The following is a 16,683-nucleotide window of genomic DNA, read 5'->3' as shown; positions in this document are numbered from 1 at the left end:
GCCCTCGTTGGTCTGGAGCAGATGGCTCTTTTTTTTACAAATGTTTTGGGACTGTCCGGTCATCACCGGCTTCTGCATAGACGTTATGGAATATATTGATCTTAAGACAGGCCTCTTGAGAATTGTGGACCCGCTCTTGGATGAGGGACTTATGCACTCTGTGGCTTACAGGTCACTTCTGATTCTTTTATTATATTCAAAAAAGACTATTCTCATTCACTGGAAGCATCCCAAACTTCCTATGCTACAAGCGTGGATTTCTATAGTTCACTCTAATCTACGCCGTTTTAAAGTTACCTATGAGGCTAGGGGATGCCCAGATAAATTCTCCACGGTATGGAAGTCCAGGATAGCTAACCCGCACACTAGTCTTTAGCCCTTAGTGATCTTTTCTCCTAATTTAGAAATTACTCATGTGAATGGGGCCCTCTGTGTCTTGCTTTGTTCTATCCATCATGAGTTTTGTTGTGGACTGCGCTCATTTCTTGATTCTATTAATCTGCATTTTTAATAATATATTTTTTTTAATACTTTGTTTTATATGGCTCATCATGACTATATCTCCTGCCACTTTATTTCCTTGTCTCTGCAATTTGATCTCTGCTCCTGTAAAACGTTTCGCACATCACAGCTGTACTATGTAATATGTGTACCTTTTTTGTTTTTTGGAGGTCTTAGTAAAATGTACCTTTTTAAAAAAAAAAAAAAAAAAAAAAAAAAAAAGAGGCTGACCCTCCGCTTGTGCCCCAGAGTGCACTTCCGCTTTATTCCAGGCTGTTCACGCTCTTCTCCTTCAGGAAGTGATCATCCCTGTTTCACAATCAGAACATTTCCAAGGATTCTACTCGAACCTCTTCAGGGTCCCCATAATGAACCTGAAGAAGTTAAATTGCTTTGTACGTGCTCGAAGTGTCCACATAGAGTGCATGCAGTCAGAGGTTGCCTTGTTGGAACAGGGCGAGTACCTTTCCTCCATGAACAGCCGCGATATCGGCCTCCACATACCTATTGCAAGGGCCCACCAGCGTTTTCTTCCCTGTCGGTTCTGAATATTTCCAGCTTGTTGCTCTCCCAATCAGGCCCGTTGCTGCTCCCGGGGTTCTTCACCAAGGTCCTGGTGACTTTCATGGCACTTCACCGCGCCAGGGGAGTCGCTGTTATTCCTTACCTGAACAACCTCTTGGTAAAATCCACATCCAGAGAGGACAATCTTTCCAGTCTCAGGATTACCCTGGGCACCTTGAAGAGATTCGGATGGATCATCAACAAAGAGAAATAGTCTCTAGTGCCAGCCCAGTGCATGGAGTAAATGGACATTATTTTCGACACTAGGACGATCAGGGTTCTCCGACTGGTGGAAAAGATCCATGCCATCAAGGCTGGGATGACTCTTCTTCACCAGAATTCTTTCTGTTCTATTTGCTTTTACATGTGAGTGCTGGGCAAGATGGTGTCTGCATTCGAGGCCACCCCTTATCTCAGGAGTCCCTGAAAAAGTCCATCCTCCTGCCCCCACGGGTTAGTCAGGATTTTCTCTTGTGGGAAGCCTCCAAACATCTTTCAGGGCCGGTCATTCCTGCCCCTTTAGTGGCTGATCATCTTGACGGATGCCACCCTCCCTGGCTGGGAGCGTGGTATTTTGGACTTTGCACAGTTTAGGGCACATGGTTGCAAGATGAAGCTCTGCTGCAGATCCGTGTCCTGGAATTAAGGGCCATCTTTCTAAAACTGGCTACTGGGGACAGTTCCAAGTTTTTTGGGGGTTTGTAAGGAAACCAGACAGGACTGCTCTCCATGAAGTAAAACCCCAAAGACCTAAATTTGTGTGTATATATAGGAAAGTCATGTTTCTTCTTTTTACTCCAGCTCTCAGCACTTAAGTCTTCCTTTAGAGATGAACTTTCTTCTTATAAAGTGGTGGAATATCACTAGGATATGCCATCACTTTATGATCTGTGGAGGCCAAACTTCAGCATCGATGGGATCAGAGAGGTCAGAACCTCTACCAATCGTAAAGTGATTGCATATCCTAGCAATACGCTATTACTTTATAAAATGAGAATTTTGCCCTTTAATGTATTACTACTTTTACTCAATGTATTTGATTTGTTAAAGCGAATTCTGGCCCAAGTTCTGCATAGAGAGACTGTACACTTACAATAGTTCTTTGCAATATTGTGCATTATGTGGGAAGTGCAGCAAATTGAGAATTTGATAAAAGGTGTTGTGTGTGATTACGTATCGGCTTAATTACTTTTTACCATTGTTTGTACTTGTTATGGATGATGCTGTCCATAAAACATTTTAGTTTATTTCTGAACATATTGTATTAAGATGTATTTGCTTTCCACTTCATCTGTTGTCCATTCTGTTTGTTAATATTACATCTGATATGGTTTCCTTTACAGCATGTAGTGAGCAGGATTCTGAATCTGGAGCACGTCTCACTTGCCGTATTTTGCTTCATCTGTTTAGAACTCCTCAGCTGAATCCATATGAACCAGATGGCAGTAAGTTTTTTGAGTTTAAATGGTTAGTAATTAGTTGATGGAAGACTAAAAAAAACTTATTGTTATAATTTTTTTTTATTTAGATAAAGCAACATTTGGAATTCGTTCTTCTTGTGACCGCCATCTTCTAGCAGCATCTCAAAATCGCATAGTACCAGGAGCACTTTTCGCTGTGCTTAAGGCAATATTTATGTTGGGTCAGTTGTATTCCCTACTCGTGTCTTTTTATTTTGATTTGTTTTGTTAATTTTTCTCGTAATGTTAAAGGGGTATTCCCATCTCAGCAATCCTATTTCATATTGTCCCTGATGCAGAGTTATGATGATATGCAAATATCTCCCTTTTGTTTTTCCCAGCGTTTTCCTTAATGGGCTTATTACTTTCCTTCTGTTTGTCTGGTTTCCTTTTGGATACGACTACCTCTGCGTTCTGAAGTGATGACCAATTCTGCACCCTATTCCTTTTAGGTCTAAGGTGGCCATGCACATTAGATGTATGCCGGCCGAACCTCGAACCTGCTGATTTCGGCGTGACCTGCCGCCCATCTAATGTTCATGGCGGCGTACTGACTCTCTCCCGGAAGTTAAAGGTTAAAGGACGGGATGTCTTTTCACAATCCCGACACTTCGGTAATGTTTGTGTGGGACTTATAGCAGAGCAAGCGTAATCTCACAGGATCACGCTGTAAATGACAGGTTACAGCGAGATTATGCTTGCTGTGCTGTAAGTCCCACACAAACGTTACCGAAGTGTCGGGATTGTGAATAGACATCCCGTACTGTCTGGAAGGAATGTCTATTCACTATCAAGACACTTCAGAAACGTTAATGTGTAAGTATAAGACAGCACAGCGTGAACAACGCAGTGTCACTATGTGCCGAGTAAATGAATGAAGAGAAGTGTATGACGCTGATTGGTCTTCATCATACACTCCTCTGTACAAAGCCCACTTGGTCTAAATTAAAAACACACCCAGTTGGGCATTAAGAAACTAATTAGCATAAAGCTAAAATTGCTAATAACGTGGTAAAAATCGATTTTGTTTTTCTAAATAAAAACCATTGCTCTTACCTACATTACATATCTCCTTATGTAGGAGATAGGGCACTTATAATGTGGTGACAGAGCCTCTTTATGTATGTATTCCAACTCTATCTAGATGGCCAATTTAAATCCTTCCCACAACTGGAGGAAGAATTTGGCCCCCCATAACTAATTTTACAGGTATCTGCAGGTAAGGCATGCTGCCTGAACGCAGTTATGGACAGTAGATTTGAGCATTAGCTCTTCAGGGATCTTAGAACATGTGGTTAGGACTGCTACAACTATGGGTCTTCCTTCTATGGTTTATAGGTGGCTCCTATCTGAACACCTAGGTGACTCTTTGGACCCTATTAGCCTAAGAAGATGTAGGTACACTTTCTTAAGTATGTGTCAGTGGACGTGGTGGCTTTTCCAGGGGTTTTGTCCATTAATTGTGGCTCAGCATATCGGCGTAGGTCAGTTATTTTTAATACATAGGGTTTACAGGAGAATGGGCTTGAGAAGTGATGCAAAATGTCCTAGATGTGTTTTGAAACGGCAAGCTTGTAAAATTATAGTCAAATAATGTATACAGGCGTGTCCCCCTGGGACTACGGAGGTAATTGACTCCATAAATTCGATTATTTTGTTGGAACACTACTATTTTATGAGGGGTGTACCTAACAAAGTTGAGATGCAGGGTTTGCAAATGGAATGATTGTTCAGGCTTGGCTGCCCTGGTGTGGAGTAGAATGTTGTGGTTGGGTTAGCATTCTCATCTTCTTGATGATCCATGGGGCTCTATCTTTTACAAGTCGTGCTTGGAGAGGCTGAAAGGTTGCATTATTATGCACAGCCTAAATGGATATGGTCCTACATTGGGGATTGTTAATATGTGTGTATTGATATTCATTCCTGTGTGCCTTGGGTGCCTTTTTGTATATCGCAACGTGGAAATAATCTGCTGTATGTAATGTATTTTGTTAATAAAAAAGGATTTAAAAAAAAGATGTTGGTTGTGGAGTTGAAGTTTAACCAACCCGGGCACCATCTGTAAATTTGTTCTCCTTGGGTTCCAGTAATATTTTTCTGGGTGCTCCTGTTTCCTCCCTCTGTTCCAACATCTGCTGAGTTAATTGGTTTTCTATGATTGTGTGTTGTCTTTTTGAAATAGGGACAGGGACTAGATACATTCTGTGTTATGTTAGCGCTATAAGAATAGCTGGACATAAATGTCTCCTAAACATTGTGTTTTCCAGGTGATGCAGAGTTGCAAGGTTCTGGCTTTTCGTTACCGGCCGGTACTGAAGATATTACTGATGAAGAATTGGCATCGAACAGGGCAGGTGGGCGGTCTGTATCCATAGAGACGGCAAGTTTGGATGTGTATGCTAAATATGTTCTACGCAGCATCTGCCAACAGGTAAATGCTTGTCAGCATGCTACATATATGCGCTCACTGTGTTAAGAAGTAAAAAAATAATCACAAGACCTCTTTATGCTTTATCCCTTGAGTTTTCATCGTTGCTTCCTTCATTTTTTAGGAATGGGTAGGGGAGAGATGTGTTCGCTCCCTGTGTGAAGACTCTATTGATCTTCAGGACCCTGTTCTCAGCAGTGCCCAGGCACAACGTCTCATGCAGTTGATTTGTTATCCACACAGATTAAATGATGCAGAGCAAGGGGACAACCCTCAAAGACAGCGGATCAAACATATTTTGCAGGTAAGGTCAAATGCAGATACCGGCTAATCCCTGCTAAACAAAAGTTTGGGTTTTGAAAGACATTTTTAGAATAGATAATGAAAGCTAATTATTTATCTTTATTTTTTTTTCGAAAATACTTTTTCAATAGTATTGTACACCATATTGTAGTCAGTTTTGTTCATATTGAGTGCCATAGGTCACACTATTCCACACTAGAAGCACTAAAACACATGAAATACGCTGGAGCATGTTGCAATCCCCCCCCACTTTTAAGAGGATATAAAAAGGACTTGTACTAATAACATATGGAGGTTTCCCCATATGGATCACGAATATATCTGTGCTCATGGGGCCCAATGATAAGCCTTGGTTTTAAAAGAAAATAATCACCTGTTTCTTTATAGAAAAAGGAGAAATTTTCTTCAAACTCCGATGCGGGGCTTCATGTTGTCACCTTTTGAGTCACAATATAATCACAATCTCTCCACAACCCTTTTTTTATCCCCCATAAGGAAAATTTGAGGCCATTGATTTACCATGACCTGCAAGTGTCTCAGTGTATCACTAGCCGTCTTCCTTTTTATAGAATAACACATTCAGATGGTTTTAAAATGAATTTGAACTACTCTGTAGCGAGTAGCATTTTCTAAAAGAAAGAGAACATGTATGTTATTTGATTTTAACATACCAGCATCGTAAATGGATCACTCAAAATAATTCCTGCTTCTCGTTCGTATTCTAGGGATACAGACACTATGGGTTTATCCTGTTTCCACTGGGAGGCAGATACTAAGTATTAAGTGTTAACTCCTCCTACAGGATATATCCCACCTACAGACAAACTGCTAATCCTGTCTGATGCAGATGCTTCTGCTTGTACAGCTGGCTGTACGGTTACTCTTTTCACCTTTGATAGCACCACTGGAGAGACATCCCATTCGCTGGACAGGAAGCCTGAGGATATAAAAAATGACACCTCTCCACACACCCAGTCAGGTTTCCTGTCCTCTGGATGGGATTTTCCGGTTAAGAAAAAAAGCACTTCTCCCTGGTTGCAGATCCCCTAGCAGGTTCTTACCTTTTCTCCCTAGGGGTGCTCTGGAAGGTCTCCTGTGGAGGGAGCAAATTTAAGTCTGGGGATGGTTACTCCCTCCTCTCCCGATCCATCGCTTCCCTCCCTGTAGATGGTTTTAGGTCCCACAAGGTGAGACCTTCCTCTGGCGAGAGAGCGGTTCTCCAGGGGTCATACTCTGTTCCTTGGTGGGGCCGGTACGCGTGCCCAGCCTTGGCGGCTTCCGGCGCACTCAGTGCGAAACTTCCGGTTGCGGCGACTCAACACTACCGGCGGAGTGACGCGTCCTACGCTCAAGGAAGTGTTGGTTCCGATTACCCCAATGGGGCGGAGGGGCTCGAGGCGTCTGGAGCAGAGGGCCTCCCCAACCAATCCAAGGCCTATTTAGGCCTGAACAATATGGAGCCTTAGTCTCCAGCATCTCCTCCCATAATGGAAACGCCAGGAGAAGCAGCAGGACTCGTTGACCGCTCTGATGTCACTAGATCCTCCAGTCCGGTACTTGAGGAGAAGGCAGGACTTATACAGGGTAAGACAAAACAACACTCTCTCTCTGCTAATACTGTCCACTTCTCTTGTATAGATCTTTAGACCAGGGAGGGTCCTAGAAAGAAACTGGATAAGACCCGTAACAAAGAATGCACAGTTTATAATAAAACACTTGCAGCCTCTTATAATAAAAGACTTTGCCAGAATTGCTTAGATCAAATCATCACTGAAGAATCTACAAATCTGGCTTCAAGCATTAATGAGATCGTCAGGGCAGAAGTTAGGGAGTTCCTAAAGAAAAAGAAGGATCTACCATCCACCTCTTCCAGATTTATCCAATTCCTCTGCTGAAGATGATTTTCAGCTAGAGGAAGAAGGAGAGCTGAGCTCTTCAGATAATTGAGGAAGGGAAAGGGGGAAGAAAGTATGTGATCTGTAATTAAGAGTTAACTTTTATTGGTATACATTAAATGAACAATTGAGCTAAAAGTCCAATGGTGCACCAAGGTATGTGTGAGTGACCCCCAAACTCACATACCTGTGGGCCATGTGTAGTAAAGTATGGTATATGGATAATAAATGGAATGTGTTGCTGTCAACAGTGCTTCAGTGAGGGGAACACTATTGCGCTACCATGCTTGAAGTCTAAGACTGCAGCTATGCTAATATAAGGGCAATGGTGGCCGATAGCACTACCATGCGGCTGTGCTGCAGCACAGTGTGAATGTGACCTTGCTATATACGCCCCCAGGTAAAGATCTAGGTGAACCAAAACCTGAGCGTGTGGCACAGTGATGGCTGCAGAGCTGTCAATTGTATAGCAATGTGATCGCCATGCTGAATGACATAGGACTTAGAGAAGGTAGAATAAATTTTATTATGAGTCAAAAGCAGTATGTGTAGATGTAAGGCAGTAGGTTGATCGTGTTGTGTTTCACATCTGCAGGAACAGCCGGGGTTGCCTAGCTGTGGCCGCGCTCAGCGTCAGCTGAGAGGCGGTAACGCAAAGCTCTGCCAGAGTGTGACTCAACTGTCAGTGGAGTCAGACTTGGCAAGTGTAATGGTTCTCAGAACGGAGCGATGCCTCCAGTGCTGAGAGATCAAGGAGCCCCTCAGGATGAGCTGTCCTGCAAGGCAGCAGCCCTGATCCAGTGAGTGCACCAATGACAGGACCGCTCGGTGAATTCACCGGCGGTCAAAAAGAGCGTAGCGGCTGGTGAGAGTTCACACCCAGCCGCTCAAAAATGACAGCGGGGTATGCTTGTGCTGACAGCACGTTGGTGCTGTGAGCCCAATGATAAGACCGCACGGTGGGTTCACCAGCGGTCAAAAGGAACGTAGCGGCTGGTGGGAGCTGACACCCAGCTGACACCCAGCTGCTCAGGAGTAACAGCAGGGTGTGCTGCGCTAATAGCACGCTCGTGCTGTAAGTTAAACAGCCGGCTGCTGTCAGCAATGCAGTGAAAGCAATCGGTAGCAAATGAGCCTAGATATGGCAACTATGGCCCTAAGTGCAATTAACCCTCAGCCCAGAAAATTGCGAAAAGGTATCTAGCAAGCGGAAAGACCATATCGTCATCGTACAGGCCTACCACAGCAGTCCCTCCCTCCCACTGCACACCAGTTACCAGTGGGGTGGATCTCAATCTAATAGCTATAGCTTCAATGGCAATAGCAAATAAAACCGGGTATAGGGGACATCCCTGTCGCGTACACCGTGCAAGAGGAAAATAATCAGAGGGGATGCCATTGACCACCACATTAGCCATAGTGGATTTATAAAGCAGTTGGATCCATGAGATAAATTTAGGACCAAAGCCAAAACGGTGAAGGCAGGCCAGAAGAAAGGACCACTCAACAGAGTCGAACGCCTTCATAGTATCTAATGAGGCGACAGCCCAAGGCAAATTACGCATTCTACCCAGCTGAATAAATGTCTGTACACCTTTTAATATTTATGGTAGTAGATTTACCAGGCATGAATCCAGTTTTGATCAGGGTGAATAATCGTTAGAATAACTTGATTCTGTTGTTTTGCCAGTATCTTAGCTAGGATTTTATAGTCTACGTTAACTAGGGAAATTGGTCTAGAAGAACCACAATCAATGGGCCATTTATCTGGCTTCAGTAGCACTAGAATAGAAGCATCATAAAAAGTAGAGGGAAGTGAGTGGGTGAGTAAAGCCTGGTTAAGAGTATCTAACAACATGGGGCCCATATGTTCCTGATACCTCCTATAAAGTTCAACAGGGAGCCCATCAGAACCTGGGGTTTTATGGAGAGCCATTTCCCGAATAGCCTCCTGAAGTTCCACCATCGTAATAGGGGATTCAAGCAATGTGCAATGGAGAGGGTGGGAAAAGTCAGATCACTCAATCAAACTTCTGTCATGGTATGGTTAGTGGTGGAACTATATAAATCGGTATAGTAATTTCTAAATCTGCTGGCAATGGCGTCCCCCTCCGTCAATATACTACCATAAAAATCATGAATTTTTAAAATGGAATTAGAGGTGTTATTGTGTCTAAGTGGGCAAATAACTGACTGGATTGATTACCCATCTCAAAATAATATTGACGCGTAAAAAGCTATTTACGCTTAGTCTTGAGGTGAAGCACCTATTTATATAATCGAGTGAAATGTAACCAACTAGCCGTGTGTGTGTGTGTGTGTGTGTGTGTGTGTGTGTGTGTGTGTGTGTGTGTGTGTGTGTGTGTGTGTGTGTGTGTCTGTGGGGTCAGAAATATACAGCAACTCTGCGGATGTCACACAGTCTTCCGCCTCCCTCTCAGAGTGAGCCGTAGATTTTTTTAATATAAGAGATTGTAGAACGCAAACAACCACGCAAGTAAGCCTTAACACCTTCCCGACCGCCCACTGTCTTTTGACGTCAGGCGGTGCGGGTGCTTAGTCTACAGAGACGTCTTTTGGCGTCGCTGTAGATTAGGCTGATGAGCGCTCGTGTGAGCGCTCATCCTCTAAGCAGGAGCTGTTACTAACAGCTCCTGATCTTAGAGCAGCCTCCTGAACACAGCTGGGGTCGGCACACATTCGGACCCCAGCTGTTTAACCCTTTGATTACCGCGGAACGTGACCGCGGCAAGATCAAAGGGAATTCCCCTCTTTGATCGAATCACCGGGATTCCAGTGATGCAATCAAACAATGGGGAATCCCTCTGCAGTCAGCCCTGGGGACCTACAAAGGACCCCAGGGCTGTCTGTTCCATGTGCCTGCTGTTCGGGCACACTATGTGCTGCCCGATCAGCAGCCTGTGTCATAGTGACACAGTGTAATGTATTAGCGTACAGAAGTATGCTAATACATTACAAGTAAAAAATAAAGTTATCCCTTGATGGGATTAAAATAAAATAAAAAGTAACAAAACAAATAAATAAATAAAAAAAAGTCCAAAAAAGAGTCTATTTTGCATTAAATACATTTTATTGCCCCTACACTAAATAAAAACAAAAAACCTACACATATTAGGTATCTGCACGACCGTAATAACCTGAAGAATTAATCGAATGGGTTATTTAGCGTGAAGCGTGAACGGGATAAAAAACAAACAAAAAAAACAATTCCGAGAATCGCTTTTTCCTATATTCATGCCGCAAAAAAATTTTTTTTTACCCCCAAACTGTGGGAAAAAAGATATACTATTTCTCTCGCATAAAACAAGGCCTCATACAGCCACGTCAATGAAAAAATAAAAAAGTTATGGCTGCTGAAACGCAGAGAGGCAAAAACAGAAAAATTGAGCTGGTCATTAAGGTCTTTTCAGGCCCGGTCATTAAGGGGTTAAAGGTATCCCACTTCAAGGTATGAGAAATAGGTGCATCATGTACTTGCAAAAATTTTATAATTTGGTCTGGGATGCGATCAGAGGGTCCAATAAGTGTCAACCAGAAAGGATGCAACCTCCAAGCAGGTAACAATCGCTGTCCAGGAAATTCCAACCTAACCAGTATCGCACTGTGGTCCGAGATCCCCATGGAAGAGTGTGATATGGAGGACACCTAAAGAGACAAGGCAGGAGAACCAAAAACAATCAATCCTGGAAAGAGTCAGTCTCCCAGAAGAATGACAAGTGTATTCCAAAACCTGTGGATGAAAATGTCTCCATAGATCAATCCAGCCCACACCTTCTATCAGCTGACACACAAGGGAGTAGGGGGTATTAAATTACGGGTGGGATCTTGTGAGAAACGGTCCATAGTCGGGGACATTACTTGATTAAAATCGCCCATGCACAAAAGATAAGAGGTAGGAAACTGAGGTGCAATAGCTGCTTGAAGGGCGGAGGTATTAGCCTGCGGTGGATTATATATACAGAGAATAACATATGGCTTAGTGTCTATTTCAGCATAAACAAAACGAAACGGCCGGCTGGGTCTCTGCGCGTCTGTATAGGATTCCATCCTACAGTGCGATGTATCAGTAGGAAAACCCCTCTAGAATAAGAAGTATGAAAGGAGTGGCACGCCCATTGTATCCAAGGTTTCTTGAGATAATTAGATCTTTCACTTGTGAGGGGAGTCTCCTGTAAACAGATTAGGTGGGGGCTGGATCACCTAATATGAGTGAACACCGAGGCCAGCTTAGATACAGTCCCAAAACCACGCACATTCCATGAGATACCGTTTAAAGACATTGCCATACTAACTGTAAGAACAATACATCAGAGAGGAGCAAGTGCCAGTCCTGGACAGTACAACAGCAGACAATGGATGAGCAGAAAAATGTATGGACAAAGTAATCAGTCAGTGGCATAGACACACATGAACAACTATCAAACATAACAAAGTAACTGAGGAAAATAACCCAGAAATGTCACCACCAAGAACCATAGGTAGGGCAGACACTTGGGGTATAAATATTAGAATGGGGAATAACCGACTATATCTTGGTCAGGTATACATCCTGGCAATATTAAGCATATAAGAAAAATTATGTGGAACCTTTTGCTGGTGTTGTACCAGTGAATCAGATGAGAACAACACCTAGAAAGGAGAATGATCCCCCTCTGGACCAACTGACCTGAATAACAATGGCAGATATCGTGACATAAGGCACAGTATAACAGTATAAAATATACAGCATATCACCCATTAACGTTCATCATGTGAAGAAAGTCAGGCTGATCAGCAGAGCAGTCTCGAAGGGCCCACAGGCAAATGCTGAAGAGTCACTCAAGCCACCGGAGGATGCATCTGGAGCCACTCTCGCACCTCAGCCGGACTATGCAAAAAGACAGATCTAGGCTCTTTATTCGATCCCATGGATAGGAAAGCCGATTACTACCTCAAGAGAATCTGGGAAGCTTCTACAGGGGCTTTTAAGCCAGGTATTGCAGCCACTTGTGAGGCTAGGTCTCTAAAAATATGGCTAGCACAATTACAGCTTCACATTAGAGACAAGACTTCTAGGGAGCAGATCCTCTCCTACCTTCCAGTGCTATCGAAGGCAGCAGATTTTCTGGCAGACACCTCGGTAGATTCTGTGCTCCGATCGGCCCAATCAGCTGCCCTCTCAAACTCCGCTAGAAGGTTTATCTGGCTAAAAATGTGGAAGGTGGACACTGGATCAAAAGGCAAGCTTTGTGCAATTCCCTGCTCTTGAGATTATTTGTTCAGGCCCTCGCTAGATGACCTATTAGAAAAAGTGTGTGATAGAAAAAAGGCGTTCCCTACACAAGGAAAACCAATAGACACCTTTCATCTTAAAAGGTTTAGTAAAAGACCTAACTCTAGGGGACAGGAGTTTAAAACACCAAAGTTTTGTAGGAAGGACAAGGGTTTCCTTTTCATGCCTCAAAACGAACCCAAAAACAGAGACCACCAACAATGACGCCAGAAGATCCATGGGGGGGGGGGGGTCGCCTATCCCCGTTTCTCAAAAATTGGGAAAAAATGTAAACAAATCGGTGGATCCTAGGAATTATAAAAACGGGGTATGTTCTAGAATTCAAATCTCTCCCCCCAGACAGATTTTTTTTTCCCACGAAGACCATAAAAATTTCATAAAAGCAGAAAGCATTAGTCAGAAATTCTGTTACTTATATAAAAAAAAAAGGGGTTCTAATTCAAGTCCCAAGTGCAGAAACAGGCCAAGGCTTTTATTCGCTTATTTTTCTGGTGAAGAAACCAGAAGGGAAATACAGGGTCATAATAAATCTAAAATAACTAAATTCATATTTTTGCATGGAAAGCAATCCATCAACCATAAGTCTCCTCTCCAAATACAGTGTGATGGCATCACTAGATCCGGAGGATGCATATTACAATGTACCAATATGCAGTCCTCACCAGAAATATCTAAGGGTGGCAGTGACCCTCAACAGTTCTTTGTTTCACCTAAAGCACAGAGTCCTCCCCTTTAGCATTTCACAAGCCCCAAGGGTGTTTTCAAAATTAATAATGGAAATTACATCATACATCAGGATCAGGGACATACTCCAGATTCCCAACCTGGATGATTTCCTAATAGAGGAAAAAACAAATATGACCCTGATTTCAACAGAAATAATTTCTTCTATCCTAACAAACTTAGGATGGAACGTTAAATCTGAAAAAATCTAATTTGATTCCCCCAAAAAGATGTCTTTGTGCTACATGGAGTTCTCCTCACACCTTTCTCAAGTATTACCGATTTACAACTGCATACAGCCTCTGACTTGGACTTTGGTAGAAAGGTACTACAAGCTGTGGTCCCAGCCTAAATATTGACTTCTATTGTACATCTCCAAGGGCGCTGTCATAGGTGAATGGGTAAAAAATTGATTATTTATCAGTAATCTGTTTTTCATGAGCCTATGATGGCACCCCTCTGTTACCCTCCGTATTCTTGTAGCGTACAGTCTCCATAGGTGTGAGGTAATTCCACTTGGGTGGCGCAAAAAAAAGCCCCCCAAAAAATATATATATACTAGTCCTTCTCAATAAATTAGATTATCATCAAAAAGTTGATTTTATTTCAGTAATTCAATTCAAATAGTGAAAATCCTATTATATAGATTCAATACGCACAGTGATCTATCTCCAGCATTTTTTTTTTTTCTTTTAATGTCTGATTATGGCTAACCGTTAATGAAAACCCAAAATTTAGTGTCTCAGAAAATTAGAATATTGGTTGAAAGTTCAAGATTGTAGACTCATGGTGTCACACTCCAATCAGCTAATCAACACAACACCTGCAAAGGTTTCCTAAGCGTTTAAACGGTCCAAAAGTCTGGTTCAGTAGGCTACACAATGATGGGGGAGACTGCTGACTTGACCGTTGTCCAGAAGATCGTCATTGACACCCTCCACAAGGAGTGTATGCCACAAAAGGACATTGCTAAAGAAGCTGGCTGTTCACAGAGTACTGTATCCAAGCATATTAATGGAAAGTTGAGAGGAAGGAAAAAGGTGCACAAGCAGCAGTGATAATGGCCTTTTCTTGACAATCCTTTCAAGGCTGCGGTTAAGGTTCTGGGGGATATTCACAAAGAGTGGACTGCTGCTGAAGTCAGTGCTTCAAGAGCCACCACACACAGACGTATCCAGGACATGGGCTACAACGGTCACATTCCTTGAGACCACGTCAGAAGCGTCTTACCTGGGCTAAGGAGAAAAAGGACTGGTCTGTTGCTCAGTGGTCCAATGTCCTGTATTCAGGTGAAATTAAATTTGACATTTAATTTGGAAATCCAGGTCCCAGAGTCTGGAGGAAGAGTGGAGAGGCACTCAAACCAAGAAGCTTGCGGTCCAGTGCAAAGTTTCCACAGTCAGTGATGGTTTGAGGAACCATGTCATCTGCTGGAGTTGGTCCACCGTGTTTATATAGAGTCCAGAGTCAACGCAGCCGTCTATCAGGAAGTTTTTGAGCCCTTCATGCTTCCCTCTGCTGACTAGCTTTATGGAGTTGCTGATATCATTTTCCAGCAGGAATTGTCACCTGCCCACACTGCCAGAAGTACCAATACCTGGTTTAATAACCACAGTATCACGGTGCTTGATTGGCCAGCAAACTCGCCTGAACTAAACCCCGTAGAGAATCTTTGGGGTAATGTCAAGAGGAACATGAGACACCAGATTCAACAATGCAGACGAGCTCAAGGCCGCTATCGGCGCAACCTGGGCTTCCATAACACCTCAGCAGTTCCACAGGCTGATCGTCTCCATGCCATGCGGCATTGATGCAGTAATTCATGCAAAGGGACCCCCGACCAAGTATTGAGTGCATATACTGTACATACTTTTCAGTAGCAGAAAAAATGGGACATAAAGATCATCAAAACCACAAAAAAGGCCATACTCACTAGGTAGGTGGGTGGGTGAAAACCCGTTCCCATCAGGACGCAGACGGGTCAAAGAATGCTGCAGAAGGAGTGTGCATTAAGTAGTGATAGCCACTCCCACTAGTCTTGAGGGGAGTGGCGGACTAAGTGCTCAAAGGTGTGCGATAAATGAGTGTCAGTGTAGTGCTAGGGTGTGAATGGATGGTAAAAAATAAATATGTATGTATGAAAGTGTGTAATAATGTAATAAAAATAAATAAATAAATAAATGTGATGAATAGGGGTCAGTGCTGTGAATAGTACATGGGGTGTCAGTACTATGTGTAATACGTGGAGGGATAATGTGCTGGTCGTCAGGCATGGCGTATCTTGCCGAATAACAGCCTATTTGTAACGCCGCTAGTGTTAGCTAAAGCGGGCTGCTCTGCATTCCAAACCAAACGCCAGCACATCATGCCCTCCCAGCATATAAGACCCGGCTGCGTCCTGAAAAAAAGTGTAGTATACGTAGTAAGAAATATCCATGAAACATGGGGTATTAGTTGTTATTTTGGCCAAAATACGCAAAGCTCGCAACCCAACGTCAAGGGTCCCCAGTGCCTTGCGAGTCCCTAACCAGAACTTTTCGTTCCTAATTTAAAAACACAAACAGAAAAAATGGGACATAAAGATCATCAAAACCACAAAAAAGGCCATACTCACTAGGTAGGTGGGTGGGTGAAAACCCGTTCCCATCAGGACGCAGACGGGTCAAAGAATGCTGCAGAAGGAGTGTGCATTAAGTAGTGATAGCCACTCCCACTAGTCTTGAGGGGAGTGGCGGACTAAGTGCTCAAAGGTGTGCGATAAATGAGTGTCAGTGTAGTGCTAGGGTGTGAATGGATGGTAAAAAATAAATATGTATGTATGAAAGTGTGTAATAATGTAATAAAAATAAATAAATAAATAAATGTGATGAATAGGGGTCAGTGCTGTGAATAGTACATGGGGTGTCAGTACTATGTGTAATACGTGGAGGGATAATGTGCTGGTCGTCAGGCATGGCGTATCTTGCCGAATAACAGCCTATTTGTAACGCCGCTAGTGTTAGCTAAAGCGGGCTGCTCTGCATTCCAAACCAAACGCCAGCACATCATGCCCTCCCAGCATATAAGACCCGGCTGCGTCCTGAAAAAAAGTGTAGTATACGTAGTAAGAAATATCCATGAAACATGGGGTATTAGTTGTTATTTTGGCCAAAATACGCAAAGCTCGCAACCCAACGTCAAGGGTCCCCAGTGCCTTGCGAGTCCCTAACCAGAACTTTTCGTTCCTAATTTAAAAACACAAACAGAAAAAATGGGACATAAAGATCATCAAAACCACAAAAAAGGCCATACTCACTAGGTAGGTGGGTGGGTGAAAACCCGTTCCCATCAGGACGCAGACGGGTCAAAGAATGCTGCAGAAGGAGTGTGCATTAAGTAGTGATAGCCACTCCCACTAGTCTTGAGGGGAGTGGCGGACTAAGTGCTCAAAGGTGTGCGATAAATGAGTGTCAGTGTAGTGCTAGGGTGTGAATGGATGGTAAAAAATAAATATGTATGTATGAAAGTGTGTAATAA

The 16,683-nt window shown here is 43.1% G+C and overlaps 1 protein-coding gene across 2 annotated transcripts in view; it reads left to right on the top strand.

Annotated features, from left to right (window-relative positions):
• MED12 (mediator complex subunit 12) overlaps positions 1–16,683 on the top strand; it is a 155,821-nt gene that overhangs the window by 82,069 nt on the left and 57,069 nt on the right. For both annotated transcript variants that reach the window (XM_075835691.1, XM_075835690.1), the window contains exons 24-27: positions 2,409–2,510; positions 2,594–2,707; positions 4,793–4,956; positions 5,078–5,257. In XM_075835691.1, coding sequence (XP_075691806.1) covers positions 2,409–2,510; positions 2,594–2,707; positions 4,793–4,956; positions 5,078–5,257 — 560 coding nt within the window. The remainder of the gene's footprint in view (positions 1–2,408; positions 2,511–2,593; positions 2,708–4,792; positions 4,957–5,077; positions 5,258–16,683) is intronic.

This window comes from Rhinoderma darwinii, chromosome 8 (assembly GCF_050947455.1).
Source record: "Rhinoderma darwinii isolate aRhiDar2 chromosome 8, aRhiDar2.hap1, whole genome shotgun sequence".
NCBI classification, from domain to species: domain Eukaryota; kingdom Metazoa; phylum Chordata; class Amphibia; order Anura; family Rhinodermatidae; genus Rhinoderma; species Rhinoderma darwinii.
This window is presented reverse-complemented; position numbering and strand designations above follow the sequence as displayed.